Source organism: Rhipicephalus sanguineus, chromosome 5 (assembly GCF_013339695.2).
Source record: "Rhipicephalus sanguineus isolate Rsan-2018 chromosome 5, BIME_Rsan_1.4, whole genome shotgun sequence".
Lineage (NCBI taxonomy): Eukaryota > Metazoa > Arthropoda > Arachnida > Ixodida > Ixodidae > Rhipicephalus > Rhipicephalus sanguineus.
The window spans coordinates 3,133,932-3,160,492 of record NC_051180.1 but is presented as its reverse complement, the minus strand read 5'-3'; the positions used below and the strand labels follow the sequence as shown (position 1 = coordinate 3,160,492).

General features: G+C 49.0%; 1 protein-coding gene across 1 annotated transcript in view; it reads left to right on the top strand.

Moving 5' to 3' along the window:
- The window catches only part of LOC119393128 (peroxisomal biogenesis factor 19), a 120,944-nt gene extending 94,929 nt beyond the window's left edge, over positions 1-26,015 (top strand). The window contains exon 8 of the mRNA XM_037659952.2: positions 24,144-26,015. Coding sequence (XP_037515880.1) covers positions 24,144-24,206 — 63 coding nt within the window. The 3' untranslated portion in view covers positions 24,207-26,015. The remainder of the gene's footprint in view (positions 1-24,143) is intronic.
- The last annotated feature ends 546 nt before the right edge of the window (positions 26,016-26,561 follow it).

The window sequence follows — 26,561 nt, the reverse complement described above, 5'->3', positions numbered from 1 at the left end:
AGGTCGCAGGAGCGAATCCCGGCAGTGGCAGCTGCATTTTCGGTGGAGGCGAGAATGCTTGAGGCTTGTGTACTTAAATATAGGTGCACGCTAAAGAACCCAAGGTGGCCGAAATTTCCGGAGCCCTCCACTGCAGCGTTCCTCGTAATCATATCAAGGTTTTGGGACGTTAAACCCCAATAATTATTATTCTTATACATATCACATATTATAAAGAAAAAATGAGCATTTTTGTCACGATCCAACTAACTTTCACAATATTTTTAAGAATTGGAGTGAGGCGTGAGCGAATGCCACTTTTTTTGGTTAGAAGGGAAATGGAAGCAAAATCGAATAATGGCAGGATTTGAATAGTAATAGGGCGCAAGTTATAAGTGGTAAAATACGTTACGCTTTAAACTTAAGAAAGTATTTACTCGAGGTGTAGGTATGTGCATTGAACCTTGAAGTGTGGCTTTGCGGCAGTGTGAATTTTCTCTGATTAGGCGGTTTCCTGGCATAGAACCTCGCGCTGCAGCGAAACCATCTTTACAGGGGGGTCACAAACGGTGAAATATACCTCTATTCGTTCATTTCGAATACTTCAAAATTTCGAATAATTTAAATTCGTCTCGAAAGAATTCATTTACTGTATTATTTATTTGAATATTCGAAGCGCTCGAATATTCACCCATGCCTATCCACGACTGAATATAAGACCTTGCAGGAACTCGTTTTCTTGCCTAATTCAACAGACTGACGTATTCAGTATTAGCTTTTGGGGTATCTCAGAACTTGCACCATGTCGGAAGATATGTTGGGAACCTGTCGTTTTGGAGTGCGGTTGCCTACTGTGGTTTATACTGCTTCTTATGCCCTGTCTTTTTGTGCTGTTGAAGATCATGGGACTGACCTAGTATAATGCCAAAGTGGAGCTGTACAATACAGGTGGCATGAGCTGTCATTTGGGTCAAAAGACAACGCACTGACAGAAGGAGGCATCAATACACAAGTATAAAACCGCCTTCGTTCTCAACCATCGTGTTATGTCAAGAAAGATCTGTTATGGATCTGTTATGCTATGCGGATGTCACAAAAGTGTGCTTATACAATAGGCCGTCATTCCCAGAGCCAGTGTCAGTTTATAAACACCGGTGGGAAAATATCTTCCCAAAGAAGCGGAGCTAGGGTGCTTCAAACCGCCGAGACGCGAACCATCGAATCTGTTCTAGAAGCGGTCACATGACAACGCCACCATGCCAGGGACCGTCGACAACCGACGCACAGAGAACTTGCCATAGTTGGATACAACTTCAGAAGTCCGAGGCATTTACTCCTCAAAGGCACAGAAGCCTGCACCAATGGGTGCGCACTCCAGGCGGGCATCGTGAGCCAGACGGCCGGCGACCCCGCCTTCGGAGAACATTGCGTAGTGCATGAGCGGTACTATTTCTACAGTCGTGGCGGCGACCGGCTCCCGCGCTTAGGTTTTCTGAGTGGGGCCTCTTCGGGCTTGTTAACTTGTATCCGACTCTAGAAAGATCCACCTCCTTCCCTGGCTTCACCTGTGCTGAGTGCGGTGAATCACATCGAAGGCTCCAGAACCTGGGCGGATGCTGGTTCGTGGAGACGGAGGAGCAGGCAGTCAGTGAGTCAGTCAATCGAGACGAACGGTGGGAGAAGAGAGCCTCTGCGCTGCAAAGGCTGCCCCTACGCCGTCATCTCCTGACTTGGAATATTGGTGGATATCAAGGTCATTTCAACTCCTTGGACATTTGCTTATGCATGTGTAGTATAAGTTAATTATTGTGAGCCATTGTGTTATTATCCTTATTGTTATTTCAACCTAGCTCAATATTTGTGAGTTATAGCAGGCCAAGTGTGCATGTTTATGAATATATGAACTGAGAATATACGTTGTGTATGTTCAAGAACTCTTGGCTCTGACTCGGTCTTTGGACCACAACTGGCATTCGCTGGCCCACCAAAAGGACCTATTGTCCTTGCTTTTGTGGCGCATCTTAGGGGATAGATACGTCAGTCTTAGGAATGTACCCGGCGTTTGCCTCCCTTTAAAGGGACCGACGACCAATTTTTATGGTGCCCATTTCTTTAGCGCAACGGAAAGCTTACCGGTGAGTGTGTCTAATCACGGAACGGTAACGTGATTAAATATAAATCCTACTGACAACGCGAAAAGGATGCTGGAATCTGTACCTCGTAAGCAGCACAAAATAGAGCGGGGGTAGATAATAATATAATTTTCAGGACTTAATATGGCGCGCATGACAGCATGAGACTACGTCACTATGTACAGCAGAAAGTGATCGACTCCATAATCCAGCTTCATGGCTCTTCCGCTAGGCTACGCGACATACCTGTTTTTGTTACTGTTAAACACGATTTAAAAATATAAAACCTACTGACAATGCGAAAAGGATGCTGGAATATTTCACTGTCTTTTCATTTTCACCAGGATCTAATCACGCGTTGTGACGTCGGTCCCTATAACGGGGTCGTGACAATATAATCCGTGATATTCACTAATGTTCCGGGCAAGACAGACTGGATAGACTGCCCCACAGTTTAAGAATATGTTATCTAACAATATTATCAGGTGGCTGTGACAGCAAAGGACTCAAACCTCCAGCCGTTATACATGAAACTTCTTCATTGGGTGAACTTGAGCCCAGGAAATCAGACTCTGAGAACAAGCAACACTCGCTGTACAATGATATCAGCGAACACGGACTCGGGTCGTCGATAATCTGATCAGCTGTAAGGCGCGTCGGCATTTATACATGTGACATTGAAGGTTCCAGCGTTATCATTGGTGGCCGCGTTAGTTTCAGAATAGACTCGGTTATGCGTGTCCTGCAGGTAATCCTAAAGGCCCGCAAATCTTTTAAATGCAAAGCATTTCTTAGCGAACTACTGTGACTTTGAGCGTATCTATCTGTCTATCTATCTAGTCGCGTACGACTTTGTGCTCTCCAGGCCGTTTTGTTAATGGGATGTATACCTTGTCAAGATGTACTTTTGGGCTAGTTGGTTCATAATCTCAGTAAAACAGCGCCGGCGAAAACAAGACCAGACGAGAAGGACACTAACACATGGCGCCTTGTGTTACGTCTCCTTCTCGTCTGGTCTGTTGTTTTGGCCGGCGCTGTTTTACTGCGGGATGTATACCAACATTTGTATGGCATAACATGACTGTATGACGAACGTAAATGACATCATAACATGAAAATCATGACATGCATGTCATAAACGGCATGATTTACATGCCTTGGTCTTGTTGCTCTTGCGGCCGTTTCGTTAACTTGATATATAATGAAACTGGTATGGCGTGATAAGAGTGTATGACGAACATAACTCACGGGTGCTAACACGACAATCATGACATTCATTTCATGTACAGCATCATTTACATGCCACGCTCATGGTGCGCTCGTGGCCGGTTCGCTAGCTTGATATTGTCCCGTGGTCGTGACGTCGACGAAGAAAGCAGTCGGCGTGTTCAAGATGAAACTGTTTATTTGGCCGAACTTGTGGCCGGGAAATGAAAACTCAAACTGCAGCTATACACGCTGTACACTGATAGCGGCGAACAGGGCGTCGGCCGTCGATAAAACTGCTTATGACTGGGATGCGCCGTCTTTTATACATCACGCATCAAACTTTCCAGTCTTATCACTGGTGGTCGCGCATGCTCTGGAATAATCTAGACAATTCGCGTTCTGCGCGCAGTCTTAACAAAGTGATCTGCTACAATCGCGAAGCTTCTCGAACACTGCGGCGCGGTCAGCGTCGAGCGTTGTTAACCGTCCTTGCTGGTCAAACCCGAATACATCAAAATAAAACAAGAAGCGGGCGTGGCAATATACACCAAAACTGGAATTGCGCGACGTGACTGCATGACAAACATAAATGATAGGCGGGAATACGAAAACCATGACGTGCATGTCATGTACAGCATGATTTACATGCCATGCTCATGGTGTGCCCGCGGCCGCTTCGCTAGCCAAAATTGGTATTGCGTGCCGTGATTGTACGGAAAACATAAATGACAGGTGGTAACATGACAATTATAACATTCATTTCATGTACACGACTTACATGCCACGCTCATGGTGCGCTCGTGGCCGGTTTGCTAGCTTGATAAACACCAAAACTAGAATTGCGTGACGTGACTGCATGACGAACATAAATGACAGATGGGAACACGAAAATAATGACCTGCATGTCGTGTAGGCCATGCCACGCTCATGGTGTGCGCGAGGCCGTTTCGCTAGATTGATACACAACAAGAGTGGTATTTCGCGACGTGTCTGTAGATGAAAATAAATGACAGGCGGTAACATGAAAATAATGACATGCATGTCATGCATGACATGACTTGCATGCCACGCTCATGGTGCACTCTCGGCTGGTTTGCCAGCTTGATATGTGCCAAAAGTGGTATAGCGCGACGTCACTGTACGACGAACCTACATGACAGGCCCTAACTTGAAAATCATGACATGGATGTCATGTACGGCATGCTTTACATGACCCTGTCTTGATGCGCTTCCGGCGCTTTTTGAACTGGATATATAGCAAAATTGATATGGCATGAAATGAGTGCGTGACAAACATATATGACAGGTCATGTATTGTATATACCAGAGTGTACGTTTCATTAGCATGGTATATACCATGTACATGCATGCATGCCTGAAAACCATGCGATATACAGTGAACTAGATGTTATGACATGAATAACTTCATTTGCCTCAAAGACAAACAAGGCGATGTATGCAGCTCTTTGCTGGCTGCTTCGCATTACATCGATTCCCACAGTGCGTGGGATCTGCAGGATTTTTTTTTTTAATATTTCAAGTAAACACGCGCACGGAGTTCAGAATACCGTCGCGATCAACAGTGCCAAACGCGGCAGGGCTACGCACCGTGTGCGCGCCACAATATTTAATAAAAATAAGAAAATGCCGTGCTCCTGCCTGGGCCTTTCAGTATACCCAGTGTTCGCCATGATGTCACCAGGAGAAGCTGGTTGTTTCAACAGCAGAAAGAACTCGTTTGTCTGCCTGCAGGTACGGGCACTCCTTGCTAATCTTCCTAGCTGTGCGAGGAGGAACACTCGGCCAGGAGGAGAGACGAACGGAACGGAGCGAGAAGAGAGGGTCGCATCTCAATCTTCAAGCGCGTGTAACTCCGCTAATACGGCACCGTTTTGAAAAATTCTCGCGGCTACGTGTTCGCTGTAGACTCGTGCACAACTGCGACACCACAACTAAATTTCGACCTCTGGGTGGTTTAGGGGCTCTTTTAACAGAACAGCCTGACATAATTGCCAAGTTTGCAAATATTGCGGCGTCGCCTGTGACGAGTAGTGGTAACAGGTTTCTGTAGGTGAAGCGCGATCACATTAAAATAAAAGAAATAAGTCTGCGTGGCAGTATTCTGAAAACACGAGTGCCCCCGAAAGTTTTGAGTCCATTTCTTAGTCCATACGTTCATAGGTCGGTTTACCACACATTGTGCGTTTGTGCGTCGCTTCACATTCACAGTACAATTCGCAATTAAGTACAATTTCGCATTACATTAGAGGTAAGTACAGGTAACACAGGTACAAATGTGAATGACACGTGATACATAACAATGCGAATATACGGATTTGTCTACTTGCAAGCAATATACAAATTATTGTCACAAGGTTGTTTACATAATGATGCACAAAAATGTACACTTGGGTTCACTTGCTGTAGACATTTCACCCAAAATGAAGTCGTTACGCACACGTAACGAAGGAACATGTAACATCGACTAAGGCAATTGGCACTGGCGTTCTCAATTTCCTTGATATGTTCGACTCGGAACCGATACTCCTGTAGCAGCAAACTCCACCATAATACTCGGCTGTTGAGTTGTTTGGCTTGTTTTATGTATTGGAGTGGTTGGTGATATGTCTGAACCAAGAAAGGCACTCTGTACATGTGGAATTTCTCAATTCCTCAAACTAGGGCGAGGCATTCCCTTTCAATTTTGCTATAAGAAGCCGCCTGGGGAAGTCGGCTGGCACAAGCTATTGAGTGGAGAGTTCCCTCATGAGACTGCATGATTTCAGTGCCGAGGTTGGTGTCGAAAGCGTCGGTGCGCAGGAGAAACTCCGCACACCGCAAGCACCGGGGCACTGGAAATGCATTGTTTGAACTTCTTAGACGCCTTGTCATTTGTGCACTTGACAAGCTTGTTCCTGCCTTTTTGGTTAGTGGGGCGGTTGTCTTGGCATAATTCGGAATGAATTCTTGGTGGTAGCTGCTCAAGCCAAGAAAAGTACGCACCTTTCGTTTGGTCTTCGGTGCTGTTGCGGCTTGTATTTTATCAAGAGTGTTCCTCACTGGATCCTGTTCTGCCCGGTGCGGTGTCCGAGGATGTCTATTTCTTCCGAATTCTCATTTGCTTGGGCGCATGGTCAATCCTGCCGCTGCACTTCGGGCGAAGAGCTGATTTATCGACGAGATGTGTTCCTCCCATGTTGCACTTGCTATGAGCACATCGTCGTAATGGTGCTCGACGCCGGGAATTCCTGTGGTGACTCGTCGTATCTACTTGGCAATCGCGGCGGGTGCCAGTTTTATGCGGTATGGCATCTGGCGGAACTGGTATAGGCCGGACTTTGTTGAAAAAACAGTCTTTGGTTCAGATTTATCAGGAAGCAGAATTTACCACTCTTCTCATGGAACGCCACAAGCTGCTTGCTTGGATTCAGACGGACGCTATTCTATTTCGGGGCTCCAGCCTGGACAGGAGCGTCTGCGCGCTGCTGCAGTCTGAGCCGTTCCATTTCAGCTTCTGTTTGGCCTCTCTATCTGTTGTTCTCTTTCTTTCCTTGGCCTTCCCTCTTTCTACCTTGGTTTTTATCTGTTGTTCTCCCGCTTCTCTTGCTTGGCGCTTTCAACCACTGGCCCCTCTCTTTCTGCAGCGTCTTTTTGCTTTGGCTAGCCCATTTTTATAATTCGGCTCTGGAGAGACCCATGTTCTCATGAGGGCAGCTCATTTCTCAAGATCAGTGGTGCCATTCAACCAAAACCTAGTTGCATGTAAATAGTCTCTGCCTAGTCTTCGACTATAGAAAGCTTTCAGCACACAGGTCAGCAAGATTGTGGTGCAATGCACAAAGTCGTTTACGATGACAATGTAAACGACTCAAGGTTCTTTCTCCCTACTTTGGACACTTTGCACCAAAAAGGTCCTGCGCACAGACGCCGGATTATATTGTCCCGACCCCGTGGATTCCAGGGACTGATGTGTCTATCCCCCGAACGCCCTTCGAAAGCATGTACAATTTAAAAGTAGGTCTTTTTGGTGTGCCAGCAGGCGCCGGTTGTGGTCCAAAGACTGAGAGCCAACAGTTGGTGAAGACACAAAATGTATATTCTCAGTTGAGGTAGTTACATATATTCATAAACATGCACACTTGACTGCTATAACACATAAATATTGAGATGGGCTAAAATAACAATTAGGATAACAACACGGAGGCTAACAATAATTAACTTGCCCTTCAACACTACACGTGGATAAGAGAATGTCCAAGGATTGGAAATGACCTTGATATTCGCCGATATTCCGAGTCAGGAGATCACGGTGTTGGAGCAACCCTTGTTGTCACTTGTTGATTGTAGCGCAGAGGCTCTCTTCCACCGTTAAACTAGTCGTAGGGCTGTCCCGATTGACTCGCTCACTGACTGCCTGCTTCTCCGTCTCCGCTTGCCTATATCGACTTCGCCCAGGTTCTGAAGTCTTCGATGTGATTCACCCACCCTCAGCGTAGGTGAAGCCAGGGAAGGAGGTGGATCTTTCTAGTAAGTTCTCTGTGCGTCGGTTGTCGATGGTCTCTGGCGTGCTGGCGGTGTCATGTGACCGCTTCTAGAACAGATTCGATGGTTCGCATCCCGGCGGTTTGAAGCACTCAAGCACAGCGTCCTTGGCATCAGTTTGTAAACTTACCCTGGCTCTAAACTGACGCGCTGGCACTGGCAACGACGTTGTTTTGTGTATGCGCGCTTTTGTGAAAGCGGAATTTTAGTCGCACTTATTGTTCTTGCTGGCAGTGTCATGGGTATTGAGACCCGCAGGGGCGTTTGCGCAGGCAGGCGTTTGGTGAAGGCTGTTATGATCGGACTTCACGGCTTGGCGTCGCTGGATCGTCGGAATAGTATGACGGAATCAGCCCTGCTTTCTTCGACCTCAACGTTCCCTGAAACGCACCAGATGCGGCGACAACACTGCTATTGTGTCCTGAACCCTTCCAGGCTGTCAGTTTTCCTCGTAATCGCCTTGGACACGCTTGGCCGAGTTTGACCGTTTTATGACCTCAAGGGTGCTCGGAGGACGCAGTCGCTTGTGCACTGCTTTGTTCAGGCTTCTGCGAGATGTACCGAACAATTAGCCGAACGCCGGATATTCCTCATCGGGCACCTTTCCCACACTATGCGGTGTCTGCGACTTTGTGACCCGAACGGCAGCTGGCCGTCACCTGCACCGGCGACGCATCGAATCAAGGAAAGACTTGCAACTGTCAACACACCTGACATCACGGCCAGTTTTCAGGAATGTGCGCCGCAGTGATCTGTTCATTGTGTGTATGGTTCCTCTGTGGCTTTGTGACGCGACTAGGAGCTGGCCGTCAGCTCAACACCACCTAGACTAGCTAGGTGGTGTTGGTTAGCTGCGCCGACGGCGCTATCGAGGCAAGGAACGACTGCACCTGATAGAACACCTGACAACGCAGCCTGTTTCCAGGAATGTGCACCGCCGGGATCCCTTTTTGTGTATAGCGTCTTTTCGCCTCCCAGGCACCGTCCGTCGTCCAGGCGCGCCGCTTCTCCTTCCTGGAGTGCGAAGGAGGCGGCGCTTACTTTTCGTTTAGTGGGCGGAGATGAAGACAACGTGTTGATTAGACTGTCGTAGACTTGATTGTTTTCTCCAACCAGTGTTGCCAATGGTGGCTACTCTTCGCCAAATTGGCGAATTTGAGAGGCCCGTGGCGACCTAAAATTATGAATGGCGACATGGCGAATTTTTGGCGATTTTCAGCTTAGGTCTCCACTGAGTTATGCATCCTAAGCTCATTGTTCATTTGTATACCAGCCCATATTCCTGCGCAATGAGTTCAATAGCGCTGTTCACGCAAATACGCATACGCAGGTAAGAGTTTAGCACAGATCTTTCATTGATTGATTACGTGCACGACAGTGATGCAACAAACGTCCGGTTATTTTATGGAATAAGTGTCTTTTTTTTTTTAAAGTAACAATGTCCGCTGCCTTCCATCAATCTATAACAGCTCCACACAAACGCTCAAGATAATGTAAAAAAAAAGGATGAGGTGTGGCGTGAAATTATACGACATAAATGTAAGGCACGCCGTCGGGATTAATTTTAGCATCTGGGTTCTTCAAAGCGTACCTAAATCTAAGCACACGGGTGGTTCTACATAAATTTCTGCCCAAGTTAAAATTGCGCGCGGCAACTCCGTTTTATCACTGCCGTGTCATTCCACTGTCTGTTTTTTTTTTTTTTAGGGGACAGTGTGAGTACCGAAGTGTCAGACTTCACTTAATAGAAATATTTCGCTGTAGCGGGACCACGACCTGTAGAATAAAAGGACATCTTAAGCACAACTACAGCTCATCATGAACTACAGTGCCACAGTTATACACCTGACAACAACGCGAAAGTGCTTGAGCGTCGTTTTTGCTTACCACCGAGTCGCTAAAACGCTGCATTCGCACACTATTTAAGGCTTCTTATGCTTGGGACTACGCCAAGCGCACTTTAGGATGTGCCTGAACCAGAAAGCGGCACCAACACTGAAATTATTCTGGCGAACGAAGGGTACGACACCAATACACATCCCTCTCGAAGGTCGCACTCACTGATCTTATTACAATGCGCATGCAGCCGAGCAAGCTCATTTGCTTCGGTACACCATATTAGGTATGCGTACGAGCAGTTAAACTCGTGCTAACATAACAGAACAAACCGCCCTTTGCGAACGTGCATGACGTACGCGCAGATGCAAACCCGACGTGGCTAGCAGACGACGCTGGGAGCAATCCCCACTCGGCGTGCTTCAGCCAGTAGCCGCCAGGCGGCGACTCCGCTTGATCTCGCGGCCAATTGGCCGCGAGATCGACCTATAGGTGGCAGCAGCGTCGCCGCGTTAGTGTGGAGAGACGGTCGAAGGCGCGTATACAAATGCGCACAGCGGCGCTTGGTTGTGAGCAGTTTCAGGCGATTGTCTGCGAATAAAATGCGTTGTTGCTGCTTACTGGTAATATATACACTCCTCATTGTTGAATCGATGCACGAAGATCATCGCACGTTCCTATTACTAGTGAGAGAAGCGCAATCTGCCGATGAAAGGGATGCTCGCCCTGGATGACAGTGCGCTTACGCACTATATGATGTTTTTTGTTGTTTTCTCTGTACGTGCTTAGCTTGTGTTCTGTGTACTACGCACTGCTGTAGCACGACTGAACTACTTAATTGTTTACTTCTTGTTCATTTGTACACCAGCCCATATTCCTGTGCAACGAGTTCAATAGCACTGTTCACGCGAATACGCATACGCAGGTAAAAATTGAGCACATAGCTTTTATCGATTGATTACGTGCACGACAGTGATGCAACAAAGGTCCGGTTATTTTATGGAATAAGTGTCTTTTTTTTTTCAAAGTAATAATGTCCGCTGCCTTCCATCAATTTATAACAACTCCACACAAACGCTCAAGATAATGTGAAAAAAAAAGGATGAGGTTTTGCATGAAATTATACGACATAGATGTAAGGCACGCCGTCGGGCTAAGCACACGGGTGGTTCTGCATAAATTTCGCTCCAAGTTAAAATTGCGCGCGGCAATACCGTTTTATCACTGCCGTGTCCTTTCATTGTCTGTTGTTTTTTCGGGGGGACAGTTTGAGTACCGAAGTCTCAGACTTCACTCGATAGAAATATTTCGCTGTAGCGGGACCACGACCGTAAAATAAAAGGACATCTTAAGCGCAACTAAAGCTCATCATGAACTACAGTGCCGCAATTATACACTTAACAACAACGCGAAAGTGCATGAGCCCCGTTTTTGTTTACCACCGAGTCGCTTAAACGCTGCATTCACACACAATTGAATGCTCCTCATGTTTGGGACTATGCCAAGCGCACTTTACGATGTGCTTGAGCCAGAAAGCGGCATCAACACTGAAATGATTCCGGCGAACGAAGGGTACGACACCAATACACAGCCCTCTCGAAATTCGCACTCACTGATCTTATTACAATGCGCATGCGCCGAGCAAGCCAATTTGCTTCTGTACACCATGTTGGGTATACATACGAGCAGTTAAAATCGCGCTAACATAACAGAACAAACCGCCCTTTGAGAACGTGCAGGACGTACGCGCACATGCAAACACGGCGTGGCTAGCAGACGACGCAGGGAGCAATCCACACTCGGCGCGCTTCAGCCAGAAGCCGCCAGGCGGCGACTCCGCTCGATCTCGCGGCCAATAGCAAAGATGGGTGGATACGCGGGTGTTCGTGCAATAAAAAATTATTTATTCAGGCATTTTCTACTGTTCTCGGGGAGCGTGTGCAATGAAAACAATTGCTATATAACATTTTACAATGTCTACCTGTTCAGTTATAACGCACTTGATTGACGCCGGTAGATATAAGTGATTATATATGAAAGGGACAGTGGCGTCCGGTATCATATTAGTTCACACTGAAAGGCATAAGACTCACTAATGAACGATACCTGTAAGAATTCTGTCTTAGTACTTTCAATAAACCTGTTAATCCTTTTTTTCATAGGGGATGTAAAGCTGTCTACAAACAACGCCTTCGCGGCTTTCGCCTAAGGTTTACCACACTTTTACTTTTGAAACGAGCGGACAGGGATAGAAGGATATCATGAGCGTTTTATCCTTTCATACTTGCATTTCCGCGCACATCTTGCGGCTAGTCGGAGAACCAGGTGCACCAAGCACTCCCATGGTGAAGGGGCGATGCGCCTGGCATTGAGAAATGTCAATATACTTTAAGGGTTTTGAATGGCATTGTATTCTACGGGGCTATACATCAGTGGAAGTTCTTATTACTAGGATATGCCGCACATATCTAGAATGGCGACTTTTTTGGCGAAATTTGTAAAAAAATGGCGACTTTTGGCGACTTTCTGCTCGTCGTTTGCCGACATTTACTCGAAAGTCAGTGGCAACCCTGTCTCCAACAGGGAATCCTGGGAAGGCCCAGGCTTTATAACGCGAGCGTCGAGAGCCTCCAAGCAGGTTACGCTAAGACTACGACGCTAGGACGAGGCTACGCTAGGCCACGTGACGCTACGTGACGACGCTAGCACACGCTACCAAATCGTCATGTAAAATAAGCATTCCTGTTATTAGCTCCGGCTCCTGAGCTCTATCTTCCTGAGGCCAGGCCGCTCCCCGGTCCTATGGGCAGACCCCCAATCACATCAAGGCGTCACCACGGACCCGAGCCAACGGGCAGGTGGGGGGGGAGGGTTCGATCCCCTCCCACGCCCCGCCGTGCGTGGCTTAGCCGTGTCCTGGGAAAAGGGGATCCTGGGGTTTGAGCCGACGCCGGGTGATTGGACCTTTAAAGGACCCCTGACAGCGAAATTTTTGTTGGTGACTTTTTTGCTGCAATTTGTAGCTTTGTGTCTGGTAATCTCTAAATTAAATCGTAAATGCTCTAGCGTATCGTACAACTAATTCTAGCGTAATTAATTGTGACCATTTTAGCATCACTTCAAAACGCCCGCCTAAAAACCGCAAGAAACTGGCGCCCCATGCGGGGGAGCGTCAAAGACCACGTGCACTCAAGCTGTGGTGACGTTGACAGCGCGGTTTTCAAATCGGGGCCCCGCGCGCGGTAGAGATTGAAAGTATGTGGGTGCCTCTGTATGGGTTAAACCTGTTAAGCGCGTGTCCCCTCACGAAAACTACCTCGAGAGCAGCCCGACAACAGAGCCAGAGGGGTGAGGAACAATAGGCCTCGCCGGGTGCCAGTCGTCGTATTGTGCACGTGCGCCCCGCAAACCTTCTGTGACGTCCACAATACTTGCTTTACTCGTGGAACGTCACACGGGGCCTCTATCTACGTCATACCAGGATGTCGCAAGGTGCAGCCAACGCAAGTGAGCACTCACGCTTACTTTAAAACCAAATTAAGATATCTTAAAGGCAACGTTCGTCACTAATAATCGGCCAGATGTGCCCTCGTATACAGGAAAGTCAAACAACACAAAGATCTCGAGGTTTCAATTTTGGTGTCAGGGGTCCTTTAAGGCCCCTTGGCAGACGCAACACACTCCTTTGTCCCCGGTTGCGTAGACGGCACCCCTGGGCTGACGACCTTCCCAGGGGAGATCGGCAGTCTCCTTTTCCTATCTCTCTCTACCCACATCTTCGTCTCTCTCTCTCTCTCACTTTTCATCTTTCCCGTCTTCTCACTTCTAGTTGCTTCCAATTTTTCCTGGCGGCAAGGGTTAAGCTTTTGTAGCTATCTAACCTAGGTTAAACCATATCAGGTTATAGTGACAGCGTTCTACTGGCGTTGTGCAGACTTGTTCGCATGTTCTGCCACGTCCCCTTGTTGGGCTTCGTGGTGGGTGGTAGGCGCCGTTGCCGAATAAGTCAGTTTTTCCCCAGGGTTCCTCGAAACCTTCTCCAACAGATCGATCCCCAAAAAGGGTCGCACCGGCGCAACATCAATCTTCTGGCCTAAAACAAAGAGACTTTCCCGAAATTTTATGTGCTTCACTGCGAGCAATCGTCTACAAAAGCCAGAGCAATGTCACCATTCCTTGTGGCCAAGTGCCTAAAAGAGACCATTGGAACCGTCTATAAGGCTGCAAACTTGGCAAGTGAGGATTTGCTCCTCGAGCTGAAAGGCAAAGAACAGTACAACAAACTCGCACACCTCGTAGCTTTTGGTAACATCCCTGTATCTGTAAGTGCACACCGAACCATGAAAACAGTGAAAGGCGTAGTATCGATCGAACACTTGATGACATTGAATGAAGATGAACTCGACGGATGGAGGGACCAAGGTGTAATCCATGTGCAGCGCATCACAGTTAGACGAACAACAACGAAATCGCAACGAAGCACTTAATACTTTCAGTTCAACCACACTACCCGGGACTCTTGAAATCGGCTGCGTGATCGTATATCCCGAACCCGAGGCGTTGCTTCAAATGCCAGAGATTTGGTCATGGATCTCAGAGCTGTCGTGGGCAGCTTACTTGCGCTAAGTGCGGCACCACCGGTCACTGTGCTGACGACTGCAGTAGTGATGAAGTCCATTGTGCAAACTGCGACGACAGTCACCCGGCATACTCCAGAGCATGTCCAGCCTGGAAGAAAGAAAAAGAAATAATCACTGTAAAGGTAAAGGAAAATGTAACGTTCCGGGAAGAAAGGCAAAGGATTTCATCGGCATTCGCACAGAAAACATCTTTCGCCGAAGTGGTGCAACGAGAGCACGCACCACTATGCCCCTTGGCAGTTGCCCAGACCACGCCTAGCGTGCCGAGGCTAACGCCACCTGCCCCTACGGTGGGAGCAGCCAGTGCTGCCCTGCCCACATTCAACCTGTCCACACCAGTGGCTTCTACAAGCTCTGGCAGCAGCCAGAGCAATGAAGAGGCCAAGGGGGTCATATCGACCTCCAGCTCCGTGGGGACAAAGACTTCGTTGACCGAGGCGAAGTCTAAGCGGCGCACAGATTGCTCTGTGGAGCGGCCGTCCAGTGCCTCGCAAGAGGCTACGGACACCAGTTCAAGCCAAACGGCGCAGGTAGCGTCGAAGGAGCGGCGAGCTCCTCTCCACCGCTCTAAAAACGACAAAACACCAATTGCAGGGCCTGACAAATGCTCCGTAAAATAAGTCAGTATCCGTTCCCTTGACACGCATCGCTTCTTTCTTTTTCATCATGGACAACATCATACAGTGTGAACAGCTCTCTTCTTCACTACAAGTGGAACATAAGAGGACTACTTAGAAATCTAGATGACGTCTAAGAACTTCTAAGTTCAATCCGAAAGTGCTGTGTGTCCAAGAAGCGCGCCAACTTCCTTCGGCAATACAGCACTTTCCGGAAAGACCGCGTGGATGCTGTCGTATCATCTGGCGGTGTGGCCATCATAGCTCATAGAGCATGTAAGCATCTAAAGCTCCAAACAGCCTTTGAGGCAGTAGCTGTCCGAGCCGTATTTTTGGATAAACTCATTACCATTTGTTAATTGTACATACCACCGCATTATCAGCTCCACAAACGCACTTCGGCTTCGAAGAACTTCACTTCCTGGGACATGTTGTCAGTCAGGAAGGTGTTAAACCTGACCCAGGTAAAACTGCAGCCGTCGCAAAGTTCGCAAGGCCTGTAGATAAGAAGGCGTTCCGACGTTTCCTGGGTCTCTGTGCCTATTACCGGCGATTTGTAGCGTACTTTGCGCACATCGCCTCTCCACTCACCCGCCTCACAAGGGAAGATGTTGCCTTTGTATGGAGCGAAGAGCAAGAAGCCTCGTTCAACGAGTTGCGGCAGCGTCTACAAACTCCGCCCGTACTCGCTCACTTTGATGAGGATGCAGCAACAGCCATCCATACAGACGCCTGCAATGTGGGCCTCGGTGCTGTTCTTGTTCAATGCCAAGATGGTGCGGAGAGATTAGTTGCCTACGCTAACAGAACCTTGTCCCGTGCTGAGTCCAACTGCTCAACAACTGAGAAGGAGTGTCTGGCCGTCGTTTGGGCAGTTGCAAAGTTTTGCCCGTATTTATATGGCCGCGCTTTCCAAGTGGTAAGCGACCACCACTCCCTGTGTTGGTTGACCAACATATGAAAGACCCGTCTGGACGTTTGGCGCGCTGGAGCTTACGGCTTCAATAGTACTACATGTTGGGAAGGCAGTACTTAGATGCCGACTGCCTGCCAAGAACATCGATTAAATCACCGAGCCCAGAGGATGACGAATACGCAGGCTTTTTAGGAGTTGTCGATGCGGCTGTCATCTCCCGGCAACAGCAAGACGATCCGGAGCTCAACTCACTAATGAGTAATCGAATTCTTGAATGCACGATCCACGAATGCGCCGGAAGTGTTTTCGAGGAATTTATAAGCATTCTGTTTGCACAGCGGAATTCTCTATAAGAAGAATTTCTCATCAACAGGCAAAAGCTATCTGCTGGTAGTTCCCGAAACTTTCCGCAAAGAAATTTTGCAAGCCTGTAATGAAGCCACGTCGGGCCAGCTCGGTTTCGCAAGAACATTGACGCGTGTCAAACAAAAATACTACTGGCCAAGAATCGCAGTGGAGGTGAAACATTACGTGCGAACATGCTTTGACTGTGAGCGGCGCAAGGTACCACCGGTAAAACCCGCTGGGCTATTTCATCCCGTTCCACTACCGGACACTCCGTTTGCTCAAATGAGAATGGATTTTTTTGGGCCCATTTCCAACATCGGACGGCGGCAACAAATGGGTTATAGTGGCGACGGACTACCTCACCCGATACGTGAAGACCAAGGCGATTCCGAGCGTCACTGCAGCTGAAGCGGCCCGGTCCTTCATTGAGAACGTCATGCTGAGACATGGTGCTCCCGCGGTCGTGATAACAGACAAAGGTACCGCGTTTACAGCCGATCTTTTGCGCACTGTGCTTACGCTTAGTGGTACAGCGCATAGGAAGACGACAGCTTATCACCCACAAAGAAATAAGCTTACGGAGCGACTCATCAAGACTATCGCCGGCATGCTTTGCTTGTGCGTCGACGTGGAACGCAAGAATTAGGACAGGATTTTTCCGTACGTCACATTCGCGTATAATACGGCACGCCAGGAAACAACGAAAATGACGCCGTTGGCACTAATTAATTTTAGAGAAGTAACTACGATGGTTGATGCTATGCTGCCTCATGACTGCGATGACTAAGAGACGGACGCCGCAGATTTGGCTGAGCGCGCCGAGGAAGCAAGACAGCTTGCCCGTGTCAGAATAACTAGCCAGCAAGAACTTGACGCCCAGCGGTACAATCTCCGCCATCGATTCGTCACTTATAAACCTGGGGAAAGAGTCTGGGTTTGGTACCCTGTGCGACGGCGAGGCCTCTGGGAGAAACTATTACGCCGATACTTCGGAAAGTACAAGGTTCTGCGCCGTCTTAGCGACGTCACGCATACGAAGTCGTCGCTGACAGCTCTTGTTCAAAACGCCGTCAGCATCTGCCTGAGACAGTGCACGTGGTGCGCATGAAGCCGTACTTTTCTGAGTGATGTGACCGTCCAGTGGCTAACTGCGCATCGACTGCTACTTCGTGAGCATCGAGACGATGCTCGCTCTGGAGGGAGGGTAATGCCGCGTCCATATTTGTGTCCATATACGCTGGCGACGACAAGGAAGACAACCGGTGCGCTCGAGAGGCGCAGCGCGAAAGAGTGAGAAAGAAGACGTTCTTGGCGGCTCCAGGCCTTGAGTGCTCTCTTCGAGTATGACACGCCGTACTTCTGCCTTTCTGAATAAAGCCCCCGTGTTTTATAACCCGCGACAATATAGGCTGCAGTATGCCTGTTGGTGCCGGTGTTGATTGTTTTGAAAAACAATGGCGATGGAGTGCAGAGTACAAAGTTTATAACTGACTCTCCTTCGTCGTTAGTCCAGCCGTCAGTGAAAAGGGTGATGCATGAAGCGGTTTCAAGAGAATTATTCATGGATACGGTAGCCGCCTCGTACTCAGCGTCGAGCAGCGGACCAGCCAAGCTGGGCGGGCTCGGGGGCTTGTAAGATGCTTTAAAGGCTGCCTGCCAATAGTCACTTGCAACCAAGGAAAACGGTGAGTTGGAAGCATATATCGCCTGAGAAAATTGACGGTCACTGGCCAAGTCGGATGAGATGATCTGACGTTTCGGAGCCGCATACGGGTTTCTTGTTCACTGAGCAGGACTCGAAGTCGTTGCCAATTATATAGGCAGAACGTGACGCAATGAGCATGCATAAACGGCAGGCATAGTTCCTGGTGTCCTGTTCATTGTAGCTGGCGTCGACTGAATGATTAGTAATTCTAGAAGCCGGCGTGATGACACGTTCTTTTCCTTGGCGACGATGGCGGCGTTATCCCAATCAGTGGTATGATCATGTGCATGCGCATGCTCAGCGATGGCGTTTGTCGTGGGATTGTTTTTAGTCACGTCACGTTGGTGCTCTTTGAGGCGTCGAGAAAACTTTCCCGTTTCGCCAATATTCACGGCAATCGGCGCATGGTATCTTATACACGACACGTGGAAACGATTCACTTGGCAGCCTGTCTTTCACATTGACGAGCTGGTTCCGGAGCTTGCTGGTTGGGACGTGAGGAATGCGCAAATCGTATTTTGAAAATACGCGCGAAAGTGCCTCACTGATACCTTCGACGTAAGATATGGCCGCACGTGCACAGGTTGTCACGTTGCTCTGTGAGCTGGATTGAAGTATCCGCTTCTCAATTTTTGAGATGAAACGGTCAAGATAACCGTTGCGGTTGTGCTCCCAATGGAACGTCCGTAGCTCTTTCTTCAAGGCATCATCGTCTGAGCAGACCCGTACGGCGCGTGTCACCAAGGATGACACTACGGACGTCTTGTGGCCGATGGGGTGATGCGAATTAAAACTGAGATAGTGACCTGTGTGTGTGGGCTTCCTGTATACTGAGAAGGCGAGGGCGCTCCCATCCCGGCGCACCTGAACGTCCAAAAAAAGGCAGCACGTTGTCATCCTCCTGTTCAACGGTGAACTGTATGTTCACGTTCTGGGCGTTCAGGCAGTCCAAAAAGCGTTGGATGTCTTGCTTCTTCAAAATGCCGAAGCAGTCATCGACGTACCGGTAAAATACTTTGGGGGCCGGAGTGAACGTTGCCAGGACCTTTCCTCCCAAGGCTTCGATTACTAGATTGGCCGTGGTGACTGATATGGACGCTCCCATCGCCGTGCCATGTGGTTGCTGATAAATCTTGCCATCGTATGAAAAATACGTGTTGCTGAGACAGAACTGCAGCAGCTCGCTAAGTTCAGGGATGCCGAAGGGGGTGCGACCAGGAAGACCACTGTCTACTTTTAGGGCTTCTTCGCACGTGGCTACTGCCAAGTCCACCGGGACACGTGTAAAAAGTGACGTGACGTCGAACGAGACCATGGCGTCGTCTTCACTAAGTGTGACATCCCTTAAGTTAGCAACAAGAGCACACGAATTTTTGATCTGTGTCGAGGTCTTACCGGCTAGAGGACTCAACACCTGGTGAAGGTAGCCCGATAGTTGGTAGAGCGGTGATCTGGTGACGTCGACAATAGGCCGAAGTGGAACGCTAGGCTTGTGGACTTTTGGCAGGCCATACATTGCAGGGGTTGAACCATTCGTGCAGAGCAGACGGTGATAGAGACCGGTGTGGTGCGGAGGAACCAACTTGAACAAACTGGCCAGAAGTTTTTGCAGCTTAGTCTGTAGTCGGCTTGTGCGGTCGTAGGCTATAACAGCATACGTATGACGTATATCGCCTTTGCCAACGCTTTATCGTCGTTCTTCTGCGCTTGAAGTGTCATTGTATCGACGAACCGAGTAACCCTTCCAGTCGCCGAGGCTGCGCTGCTTTGTGCGCCGTATTTTTGCTTGAACTGAGACGGCTACATGAAGGGCCGCGAGAGCGGCTTCGTGGGGTCACTTCTTGTCTTGGGTGTTTCACGCACTGAGCAATGTGCTTGGAAAGGCGAGTCGCGTTGGGAAAAGCGTAGCTGCTGTAGGAGGGTAGCGAATTGGGCGAGTTGGAATATGCTCATGATGGTTAGCGCAAACGCGACACAGACAAAGTTGTTAGATAGCGCTTGTGTCGTTGTTTCTTCTTCCTTTGTCTGTGTCGCGTTTGCGCTAACCATCATGAGCGTAGCTGCTGCTGCGGACAGCGGGTTCCCGTTTCCCGCCAATGGTCTCCCCGACCGTTAAGTGCATCCACATGTCGGAAATTGGCCGTAACATTGCAGACTCTGCTTCCACACGGCTTCACGGCTTTATATGCGTACTTCCCCCACAGGTTGCACAAGCGTACGAGGGAAAGTAAAAATTCAACAATAACGGGCACCAAAACATGAGAAACCGCACCCGAACGACGAACCTGCGCTGACAGTGGAGCTGACATTAAGTGATGTCGATGGCGAGTGGTCAGCCGTCGTTTGGTGTTTCGGTATCATGTGCGACGGTTCGGTTTCGCGTTCTGCGTTTCGGTTTCACGTTCAACGCTGGGTGTTGCCTTAGCTTTATTTCTGTACATTTTCCCCCGCGGAAATTCTGTCCAATGTTTTCAACTGCGCCGGAAAAAGAAACGAAAAAAAAAAACACTAGTTTTTTCCCACAATTTTCCCGTTTTTTTTCGCACTTCGCATCTCTAGTGGCAGCTGGTAGACTGTGATGTATCCTTCCAGGAACGTACGAAACCTGCGCGTATTGCACATATCCGAACGTACTTCCTCGAACTCCAGCGCGAATACAATTTTCCTGAATTCCTTACCGATGCTTTGAAGTCCCACGCTGGTGTGTCCTACGCAGCGGTCGATCCATCCGTTTTGAATGCCGGTCCTCCACACCAGCGCAAGCATTTTCACAGCAGAGGCTTATGCGATACCGGCGGCCGTTATTTACACTGTGATTCCTTAAGCCTTGTAAAAGCTTTGAAAACTTAAAGACCACAAAAATTAACACCATCTTCCCAAAGGGAACCCTGATGGGATGCGAAGCAGCAGCGTTGCGCACGGGTGGCGTCACGGGTTGAACGGCGCTAACGCGGTGGAGAGGGTGAAGCGAGAGAGAGGTGACACGTACAGACATGTTTCAGCGCGTACGTTAAGCGCGCGTCAGGTTTATTGCGCGTGAACCGACGAGTCGGCGGTGTAGCGAGCGGCGGTCGCGGTAGCGGTAAGTGTTGCGGGCGAACGGACGAGGCGGCAGCTGCGGGCGCTGCGGCGAACGCGCGGCAGGCGAGGAAGAGAGTGACGTCAGCGCGCACTGCGAGGGGAGCGTGACGTCAACGCGCAGATGCGGCGTGACCTACTTGGCACCGCTCGAACGCCTGCGGCGAGGGGAGCGCGTTGCGGCGCGTTCGTACGGACGCACGGAGGGACAGCGTTACACAGGCTAGTCAAAGAGCTGCTTCGCATCTAAAATCCTGTCCTTGTCACGCTCTACTCACTTTTATGCACGGTCTACACACTCAAATGGCATGTCGTAGTGTGCTGGGTGCCAGGGCACCGCGAAATACGAAGAAACGTCTTGGCGGACCAGCTAGCTGCATCCGTCCACGAAAACGCTGCCGATACATCCATAGCTGTCCCTGTCTGGCGGGAGCGAGGTTATCCGGGCGCTTGAGGAATACTTCTTTAATTCTATGTTTTTTTTTTTTGAGTTTGGCGTGGTCGGCGACGGACGGCCCTCGGGGAGGTCTGGGTGGGTGCGATACCGCAGCCGTGCTCACGGACTCCTCGTGGTGAGTTGACGTCGGCGACACCGCATTCTCAGTACATTGTATGTGTTATGTTGTTTTCTGTGCGTTATGTTCTTTTAACACGAAAGTGTTTTATGCCGGGGTCCACCAAGTACATCCGTCACGGATATGACGTTGATAAAATGGACACCAACGGGTGAGAATGAAAAAAAAAACATGGCGGATCCCTCCGTCATAGGAATCGGTATAACACGAAAGTGAAACGTGTCTTCACAGAAGTAGTGCTTATTGTGTAGTGATATATGAGAGCTTGTACAATGTCTATTCGTGTTTGGCAGCTAGAGCACCGTTTGACGTGGATGCACCCATGTTGACAGCATGTCTCTATCGCGACGACTAACGCCCATGATCATTATTAAACCGTTATGGTAGCTGACGTTGTGAACATATATTTGGACACAGCGAATCGTGAATCCCGCGTAAGGATGATATCAACAAGCTCATAATCAACACTGGTACCCGGTATGCGCTTCTTCAAAGCGTCGTCAATTAAGGAGAGAAACGACACGGTGTGCGCTTTCTAGTAATGGGTAGCCGACGCCTGTGCTCATTCATACATAACACACACTGCGCTTCAGCAACACGGGAGGTAGAGGTTCGTAGCCTGATCCGCAAACGCGTGCGTCCCGCTGGCCTCTGTCTCGCAGGCGCGGCTCTCGCTCCACCAAGGCACGACATTCGCCCGTCGAAATCGCGTCCTTTCTGCAACGCATATTGCAGCAGTTTTGTTAGTCAGTGCTCTCGCAATTGAAGCAGTCGGCCGCAGAGAAATCCCGTTGGTGCACGTGGAAGCTGCATTACTCCGATGAGCCGACGCACGCTAACACGAAGCCAAAGGCAAAGAACGTAACTGCGTCAAGGGTGCCTCGGCGACGCCAGCGCGGCCAGTCTACCTCTCTGGTATCGAGACGCTTTAACCATTACCTCCGATATCGCGTGCAATCTCGGAGTAAGCGCTAGTAAGTGTCGATCGTGAAGCATTACTTCTTTTCACACCTCACAGACGGCGGCACCGCCCCGCTCCGCCCGCCGCGAAAGAGAATGTGTGAAAGATATAAGGCGCGTTCGCGCCGTGTCTAGCATCTCCCGAGTTAGCTTACTCGGTAGGGCGTCGGGCGCTTGCCGTCGCGGCCGCAACGTCGTGGGTTCGATTCCCAGCGGGGTATCTTTTTCTTGGTTTTTTTCTTTCTCACCCGTTGGCGTCCATTTTATCAACGTCATATCCGTGACGGATGTGCTTGGTGGACCCCAGCATAAAACACTTTCGTGTTAAAAAACCAAGAAAAAGACACCCCGCTGGGAATCGAGCCCACGACGTTGCGGCCGCGACGGCAAGCGCCCGACGCCCTACCCACTAAGCCATCTCGGGAGATGCTAGGCACGGCGCGAACGCGCCTTATATCTTTCACACATTCTCTTTCGCGGCGGGCGGAGCGAGGCGGTGCCGCCGTCTGTGAGAGGTGAAAAGAAGTAATGCTTCACGATCGACATTTACTAGCGCTTACTCCGAGATTTCACGCGATATCTGAGGTCATGGTTAAAGCGTCTCGATACCAGAGAGGTAGAGTGGCCGCGCTGGCGTCGCCGAGGCACCCTTGACGCAGTTACGTTCTTTGCCTTTGGCTTCGTGTTAGCGTGCGTCGGCTCATCGGAGTAGTGCAGCTTCCACGTGCACCAACGGGATTTCTCCGCCGCCGACTTCTTCAATTGCGAGAGCACCGACTAACAAAACTGCTGCAATATGCGTTGCAGAAAGGACGCGATTTCGACGCGCGAATGTCGTGCCTTGGTGGAGCGAGAGCAGCGCCTGCGAGACAGAGGCCAGCGGGACGCACGCGTTTGCGGCTCAGGCTACCAACCTCCACCTCCCGTGTTGCTGAAGCGCAGTGTGTGTTATGTATGCATGAGCACAGGCGTCGGCTACCCATTACTAGAAAGCGCACACCGTGCCGTTTCTCTCCTTAATTGACGACGCTTTGAGGAAGTGCATATCGGGTACCAGTGTTGATTATGAGCTTAGCTTGTTGATATCATCCTTACGCGGGATTCACGATTCGCTGTGTCCAAATATATGTTCACACCTTCAGCTACCGTGCGCAACGGTTTAATGATGATCATGGGCGTTAGTCGTCGCGATAGAGACATGCTGTCAACATGGGTGCATCCACGTCAACTGGTGCTATAGCTGCCAAACACGAATAGACATTGTACAAGCTCTCATATATCACTACACAATAAGCACTACTTCTGTGAAGACACGTTTCACTTTCGTGTTATACCGATTCCTATGACGGAGGGATCAGCCATGTTTTTTTGTGTATCTGGTTATGTAGCGTGTTACTGGTTATGTATTAGATTCGGCTGGCGAGCTCGCCCTTGTCAAAGCTGCGTGTGAGTGCCAGGATGTTTTGTTTGAAGTGGCCAGATAACGGCGCTGGCATTTGGCTCAAGATAGCTTGAAGGCGGTCGACAACGGGCGCTAAGAGCATTTCATGCTTATAAAGTATATTATAGTGGGCTATCCCATGACCGAGGTATCTTCCACATGCAGGGACCCGACATTGGCCTGGATGGACGTGCCCCAGGGATGCCCGAGCAGTGTGCGGTCATGTGACTTACTTTCATCCGGCGAGCGGCAGTTTGTGCAATATTCATATTCTCGGAGAAATCTTTGTTGCGATGCACAATTAATTACTAGCTGGTGGTTACTTATGTTCACAAATTTTAAATACCACTAGTAGTAATGCGACACCCACATTCGGTGGCTGTTCATTCCCACTGCTGCAATGTTTAGCGTACATTCGAAGGGAATAAATTTTGTATATTTTCTCCATGAATAGCTTGAGTAGAACCTTTTAGAGTAAGTTGTATTTTGTGTCATTTCATGTGATGCTGGTTGGTTATTTGGCGGCTCAGGTCAGCGTAGTGAATAAGAACACAAACAGTGCTTGTTGCATCAATACTTCTTTGCAGACTATTTGGCTCATACTTGTAAACTGCGCTCATTCCTGTCTCCCTCCTTCTTTCCTGCTGGTTGCGCAGCAAGTCGAGTTTACAGGTGCTTCTTGCATGTTGAAGTACCGTAAAATTCCTAGCAAGCGCCCCATCCAATGTGACTGCTAATGCCAAGTTGCTGCGCCGTTCCTTAGAAGTCCCCCCCCCCCCTCTCTCTCTCTCCGAATACTGATACCCACCGCGTTGAGGGAAGAGTGCCCCGCTTGAATCCAATTCAATCCTGCTTAGAAGCCCGATTTTTAAACGCCTGCGCCTTAAATTTTGTAGTCAAAATGGGATGTTCTTTTGTTTCCTGCATAAAGATCACACCCTAAAGCTTAATATAATAATATCTGGGGTTTAACGTCGTAGTGGAGGGCTCCGGAAATTTCGACCGCCTGGGGTTCTTTAACGTGCACCTAAATCTAAGCACACGGGCCTCAAACATTTTCGCCTGCATCGAAAATGCAGCCGCCGCGGCCGGGATTCGATCCCGCGACCTTCGGGTCAGCAGTCGAGCGCCATAACCACTAGACCACCGTGGCGGCCCCTAAAGCTTGGCGCACGATGTTCATGACGATTGCCAGTTTCCCACGAGCAAAAGCGTGGCCTTTGAGGTCTGTATTCGCAATTCCAACATGATGTCCGTGACGCACGTTGTTAGCAAAAGTAAGGCCTTCGATATCTGTTTGTTGCCCAGAGCTCTTCCGTTTGCATGAGAGCGTCATCGGAGAAGCTTCCATGGCATGCTTCCCGCAGTCTGATTGCATTGCCTTTGTGTTTCCTGTGTTTGCGAGTCGTCGTGATGAGTCGCGCCATGAACGAGAGCCACAAGACTTCTGAGGAAATCCATATGTTTTGTCCCTGCTATTTCGAATTTCGGTGCCATTCCGGAAAGTTCCCGCCACTCTGCCGGTAATTTCGATTTGCTAAGGAGAGGGGTGGGGGTGAGGGGAGATGGGGCCGCTTGCTCAGAATTTTACGATATGCGAGGAACAGAAAGATTGCGTAAGTGTGGTAGGTTGTATCTTGCAAGTGTTGCGTTTTGTGCTTCATGTGGCCTTCATCAGATTGCGGGTTACTGCTTTATCTAAGTAAACGTGGCTCACGTGGCAGTAAATCCTTTTTGTCCTGGCAATTTCCGAGCTACAGGGCATGTTAATTGAGGGTGAAACCACGGAGCTGCGTTGGCTTGCCTTCAGTGGACATGACGTTTCTTGAACAACATGAGTGGACGTGTGTTTGCTTTCAATGTGTCCGCTATTGCCATTTGTTTAGCTACATACATCAGCATCCATTCCGTCACATTGTCACTATATATTGTAGAATATTTGTTGGGCATCTTAATGGCCTCATTTTAAGGGGAATTATAACTAGGCTTCTACTTTTTTCATTGTTTATTTCAAAATAAAGTTCAGTCATATTTTGCCCTTGCTCGTTTTCCCTCTTAAAGGGATACTGACACGAAATTTTTCTGTTGTCATTTTTTTGTGCCAAATGAAAGGACATACCTTCAGAAATCTAGAAGGTATACTGCTAAGTATGAGTGCACTCTGAAAAAGTAATTACAGTATGTTTTTAAAAGCTAGTTTTGTTTCCTATTGTACCCTGACGTCACAACATGGTATGGGCCTGTCATCACGGGCTTGCGCAAGATATCGTCAAGTTTCCACGACCGCTCTGCTCCGTGGCTCCGTTGGTGATTCACAAGCGGCCATTTTGAATGTTTTGGTGCCTGACGCATCGCAGCTAGCCATACTGGTGCGTGAAGTCACCAGAATTAGTACTGTAGCCTGATGACATGCCAGTGTCAATGTCAGTAGGTGCGCCATGCGAAAACCGACTTTAAAATCACAGTATCTTATGAGCATTTACTGAGCTTCACGCTTTCTCAGAACCGTCTCTGTATACAGGAGATTTGTTTGAGAGAGTTAACTCACCTCCGAAAATTAGTGTCAGTACCCTTTTGAAGGCG